This window comes from Orycteropus afer, unplaced genomic scaffold (genome assembly GCF_000298275.1).
Source record: "Orycteropus afer afer isolate SDZICR_OR568_19922 unplaced genomic scaffold, OryAfe1.0 scaffold00493, whole genome shotgun sequence".
Taxonomy (NCBI): Eukaryota; Metazoa; Chordata; class Mammalia; order Tubulidentata; family Orycteropodidae; genus Orycteropus; species Orycteropus afer.
In genome coordinates this window covers 1,261,279-1,267,476 of record NW_006922080.1, presented here as the reverse complement: position 1 = coordinate 1,267,476, position 6,198 = coordinate 1,261,279, and the positions used below count along the sequence as shown (strand labels likewise).

The 6,198-nt window shown below is 38.0% G+C and overlaps 1 protein-coding gene across 1 annotated transcript in view; it reads right to left on the bottom strand.

Moving 5' to 3' along the window:
• Nucleotides 1–6,198, bottom strand: part of PRDM10 (PR/SET domain 10) — a 167,474-nt gene that overhangs the window by 52,183 nt on the left and 109,093 nt on the right. Inside the window, exons 14-15 of the mRNA XM_007955182.1 lie at nt 2,487–2,666; nt 1,290–1,400 (exon numbers count right to left, since the gene is read on the bottom strand). Coding sequence (XP_007953373.1) covers nt 1,290–1,400; nt 2,487–2,666 — 291 coding nt within the window. The remainder of the gene's footprint in view (nt 1–1,289; nt 1,401–2,486; nt 2,667–6,198) is intronic.

Genomic DNA, 6,198 nt, shown 5'->3' with positions numbered 1-6,198 from the left:
TCAATGACATGAGACAAAGTATATGTGAACTGCTGTATGAAAAGTGAATTTACTCTGTAAATCTTCACCCAAATCCTAAAAAAAAAAATACCCTTTGTCCTAAAGTAAAAAAGATGATATACAGTCATAGAAAGAGATTTGTTTTTAAAGCCAGTTCACCCTTTAGCTTTTCTGTGGAAGTTCTCATCTGAGGTATGTAGCTGACTACTGGGTACAAAAGAACCTTAAAAAACAGTAACTCTAATAGTAACCTCTAGAGGTGAATCTCTGTTTGAAAAAATGTTTCTTACTTTTAAGATAATGAAAACTCTATAAAGATAGTAGATAATTTCTTTGAAATATAATATAGATACATTATATAAAGAAATAATATTACAATGAAGAAATAGAAATAATAAATACATATTCTCTTTCTGTGTTTTTCAAAACTGCACAAAAGTGAGGACAGCATAACTAGAGTACTCTACCACGAAGGTTTTTTACATCCTCCACAATCTTCTGTTGTTGTTGTTGTTGTTGTTATGTGCCATCAAGTTGGACCCGACTCACAGCAACCCCTCCTTGGGTTTCCAAGGCAGTATCACTATGGAAGTAGATTGCCCCATCTTCCTTCCAAGGAGTGGCTGGTGGGTTTGAACCCCTAGCCTTCTGGTTAGCAGTCAAGTGCCTTAGGCACTATGCTACCAGAGCTCCTAGAAACCCTAAATCCACCATATATTTTACAAGTAGGATGATATAACTTCATTACAGAGTTTAGGAATTTAAAATGAATTCATACGCAAAGGTCTTGGTAATAGGCAAGAAGCTCTGGTGATGCAGTGGTTAAGGCATTCAGCTGCTAAACAAAAGGTCAGCAGTTCAAACCTACCAGCTGCTCTACAAGAGACAAATGAGGCAGTCTGCTGCCATAAAGATTTACAGCATTGGAAATTCTATGAGGCAGTTCTACTTTGTCCTACAGGATCACTAGGAGTCAAAATTGAGTTGATGGTAGAGGGTTTGGTTGTGGGGTTTTAGTAATAGGTCTCTTTTTTTGTAACAAAAATCAGAAAGAAGGGTCAGTAAGAGAAACAAAGTCAATTAATTTTTAAAAAATTTAAGGAAAAAAGTTGGTTTAAAATAAAGCTACCTTTCTAGCCTTTTCATGTCTGAATGCACAACTACTGAGACACTGGGAACCATCTGCTGAGAGTATCTGAAAGGTCCTCTTATATATTTATGCACACAAACAAATTGGCTCTAAGCAGAGCTCCCACAGAGGCATACCAGAATGGATGTTTTCCTTTTACCTTATCACAATACTGACAAAAGTAATCACGGTTGGGCTTTATGATAGGTAGAGTTAACTCTGGCACCTCTTCTATCTTCATGTCTGGGTGCCTCTTTGATAAATGATTTACCTAAAGGGGGCCAAAAATGAGAGAAAGAGACTCCATTACAAATGGAAGCTAAACAAATCCCTCTGGTATGAGAAAATGAAATTCTCTGAAGCAATGTTTCAAAAAAATAAGGCTAGAACCAGCATCCCCAAACCCATCTGACACCAAAGTATTAACAGTTACTGATAAAGGGAGTTAAGAGTAATTCAGCAAAATCCTGAAAATGAAGTTGGTCACTGTGGATCCCATTAACAGGCTTTGGCTGAAATAATTGCTGTTGGAAAGATGAGTGTGGGCCAGAAAATTTTTAACGAAGAAATAAATAAATAAATAAATAAACAGCAAAAGTTAGTAGTAACCTCAGCCTCCAAGATGCATCTGAGTTACTGGAGTGCTGGAACATATAAAATTACACTAGCATTTCTTTGGAGAATTCTCCTGATGCAAACTTTGTTTCATTATTTAGTGACTAGCCTTACTGAGAACATTGAATGAGAAACAAACTGAGGTTCTGAATTTGAAATATTGCTCTGTGACTCTCTAGCTCCTAGAAAAAAAACCAAACAAACATATTCTTCAACTAGAATAAGGTCAGGATGCATTTACAGCAGTGAACTAGTTACCCTGATGTTTCAACTAACCTGGGTTCACAGACCCTGCTTTGGTGGGAATATTCCTTCTACTGATGTTTCCTATCTATAAAAGAGAGGCATTATAAGGGAGTGGTGGGGGAAAGCAAAAGATCTCACCCAAAACTATATACAGGGACACAAAAAAGAAGAGGGAAATATAACAGGAAAGCAATAAAGAGGTTGGGAAGGGCCCAGAGAAATAAAACAAGTTAGTGAAAAGTGACAGAAAAAGTCCTCTTTAAGAGGCCAGCAGAAAAGAACTGTAATAAAGGATGGAAAAGGGAGATTGGAAAGAAAAGACTCCAAATTGGGAATTATTTGCCTCAGGTTTTTTTGTGTTTTTTTTTTCCTTTTTCCCCTAGACATTCACTATCAGCAGATACAGTTTAGTACAATGTACAATACACAAACCATCATCCACAGACCAAATGACATGTGTCTGGAAGACAGAGAGACTGCAGCCATTAACACTGACCAGCATGCCTCGCCTCCGGAAGCCCATCATACACAGGCGGCACTTGAATGTGAAGCTGTCGTAATCTGTGGATGTGATGCGTGGCTTGAAAGTCTTGGAGCGGCTGATGCGGTCAGCTTTCTTGGCTTCCCTCTCAGGATTATGCATCCTTTGCATGTGTTCCCGCAGTTTGTCTTTTCGCTGTTTAGAGAGAAGTTTTGGAATGGTGGGTGTAGGCCAGAAAATTTTTAATGAAGAAAAAAAAAAAATCAGTGAAAGTTAGTAGTAACCTCAGCCTCCAAGATGCATCTGAGTTACTGGAGTGCTGGAACATATAAAGAGATGTCAAATATAACCAGGAATTACTCTGTTCCCTACAAACAAGTACATTCCAAAGACCTCTGGTGTAAAGTTAAATTTGAAAGATACACACTGATTTTTTTTTTTTTTAATTGTGATTTGGGTGAAAATTTAGAGAGCAAATTCCCTTTCCAAATAGTAGTTCACATACACTTTGTCTCATGACATTGACTACAATTTACCACAATACAACAGCTCCACTCCCACTTCCTCGCCATAGTTACCTCTTCCCTGTGTCCATCCCTCTATGCACTCCTGCCCCTGAGCTGCCTCCCTGTGCATAAACAGCCCTTCTTTCTCCCATGTTTGTTCTCTCTGAGGAATGTATCTACCTCAGGTAAAATGTTCAAGTCCTATGCCTGTCTTTTGTTTGGCTGGAAGCCACAGGTGTGGGTTCAATTCCAGAACTGAAGGGCATCTAAGGGCCATAGTCTCAGTGGTTCCACCAGATTCTGGTGGAAACCTGGTCCCCCCCTCCTTTTTGTTTTTCCAAATGATTTTAAATTTTGTTCTACATTGTTCTCCCTCTATATCCAGAATCTCCTATATAGATCCCCCTCCAAGTGGTTGACGGTGGTAGCTGGGTACCATCTAGTTCTTCTGGTCTCATAGTCATATAGGCTGAAGATCATATGGCGTACCAGTGGCTAGGACTAATTGTTTCCAAGAATTTTTGGTTTTCTTCATTCTTCTTTGCTCTGGATGAGAAGAGACCCATCACTGCATCTAGATGGCTGCTTGGAGGCTTTTAAGATCCCAGTTGCTACTTACCAAAGTAGGATGTAGAACAATATTTTGTGTAGTATGTGATGCCAATTGAGTTTGATGTCCCCTGTGACTATGGTCTCGAGCCCACAGGTTCAACTACTCCGTCCTTCTGGGTAGCGGACTGTGACCAAGAACAGACTACAACCTTGCCTCTTGTCAGCTCTATTATACACCTAGGAATTCATATCATGCAAGTACACTTATAGGACCACTGTCTGCCAAGCCTATACATGGTCTTGAATACACTCCATGCATCATAGACATACCTACTAGTTCAGCCTGTCCACCAATCTATCCATCCATATACCCATGTTTGCCTTCACTGACAAAACAGTACTCTATGTGCAAAGGGTTCATCTTTGTTGTCAGTACCTCCCATGTACCACCCTATGTCTTCCTCTTCCTCAATGCCACCATGTTGATCATTCACATTTGGTACATTGCCCTTCTCTTCACCCAAATCAGTACTTATCTCTACCTATCTAACAGTGTTCCCAGTGTTTTGAGGTGTTGGAGTTTTCTATAAATTCTAGAGATAAGTCCCTTGTCAGATATGTCATTGTCAAATATTTTTTTCCCAATCTGTAGGTTCTCTTTTGACTTTTTGGAGAAGTCTTTGGAAGCACATAAAAATTTAATTTTTAGAAGGTCCCAATCATCTAGTTTCTCTTCTGCTCTTTTTACATTTTGGGTTATGCTTCATAGGCTATTTATGCCATACATTAGGGCCCCTAAATTTGCCCCTAGTTTTTCCTTGAGGAACTCTATAGTTTTTAGGATTCACATTTAAGTCTTTGATCCATCTGGAGTTAGTTTTTGTGTATAGTGTGAGGTACAGATCTTGTTTCATTTTTCTGCAAATGGATCTCCAGTTTAGCCAGCACCATTTATTAAACAAATATTCTCTTCCCCATTTAATGGATTTCGGCCCTTTGTCAAAGATCAGCTGACCATAGGTCGATGGATCTATTTCTGGGTTCTCAGTTCTATTCCATTGGTCTATGTGTCTGTCATTATACCAATAGGCAGTTTTGACTACTGTGGCTGTATGGTAGGTTTTGAGATCCAACAGTGTGAGACTTCCTACTTTGTTCTTCTTCTTTAATAGTGCTTTGCTTATCCAAGGTCTCTTTCCTTTCCATATAAAGTTAATGATTGGTTTTTTAATATTCTTAAAGAATGTTGATGGGATCTGGATTGGGATTGCATTGAATGTATAGATTGTTTTGGGTAGTACTGACATTTTCACAATGTTCAATCTTCCTATCCATGAGCATAGGATGTTATTCCTTTATGTATATCTCTTAACGTTTCTTGAAGTAGTTTTTTTATAGTTTACTTTGTAGAGCTCTTTTGTGTCCCTGATTAGATTGATTCCCAAGTATTTTATTTTTTTGGTAGCTAGTGTAAACAGTATTGATTTCCTTATTTCTTTTTCAGCAATCTCTTTGCTGGTGTAGAGGAATCCAACTGATTTTTGGATGTTGATCTTGTATCATGCCACAATGCTAAATCTCTCAATTAGTTCCAGTAGATTGTTGACTGAGTCTCTTGGGTATTCTGGGTATAGGATCATATCATCAGCAAATAGGGATAGTTTGACTTCTTTTTACCAATTTGGATGCCTTTGATTTACCTTTCTTGCCTAATGGCCCTGGCTAGGACTTCCAGTACAATGTTGAATAGAAGTGGTGATAGCAGGCATCCTTGTCTGGTTCCTGTTCTAAAGAGGAATGGTTTCAGTCTCTCTCCATTTACAATAATGTTGGCTGTTGGTTTTGCATAGATGCCCTTTATTATGTTGAGGAATATCCCTTCTATTCCTATTTAGTGAGAGTTTTGATCAGGAATGGGTGTTGGAATTTATCAAATACCTTTTTGCATCAATTGATATGATTATGTGGTTCTTTTCCTTTGTTTTATTTATGTGGTGGAAGACGTTGATTGTTTTTCTAATGTTGAAAATCCCTGCATACCTGCTATGAACCCCACACTTGGTCATAATGAATGATTTTCTTGATATGTTGTTGGAGTCTATTGGCTAGGATTTTGTTGAAGTTTTTTGCATCTATATTCATGAGGGATACTGGTCTGTGGTTTTCCTTTTGAGTAATGTCTTTGCCTGGTTTTGGTATCAAAGTTATACTTGCTTCATAGAAGGAGTGAGGGAGGATTCCATCCTTTTCTGTTTTGGAATAGCTTGAGTAGGATTGGTATCAGTTCTTCTCTGAATGTTTGGTAGAATTCTCTAGTGAAACCATCTGGGCCAGGACTCTTTTTAGTTGGTCATTTTTTAATGAAATGTTCAATTTCTTCTTTTATTATGGACCTGTTCAACTTTTCCACATCAGTCTGTGTTAGATTAGGTAAGTGATGAGTTTCTAGAAATTTGTCCATTTTCTCCAGATTTTCAAATTTGTTGGAGTACAGTTCTTTATAGTATCCTGATATTATCCTTTTTATGTCAGTTGGTTCTGTTGTGATGTCACCCATTTCGTTTCTTATTTTTGTTATTTATATTCTCTCCCTCTTTTCCTTTGTTAAATTTGCCAGTGGTTTGTCAATTTTATTGATCTTTTCAAAAAACCAACTTCTGGTCTTGTTG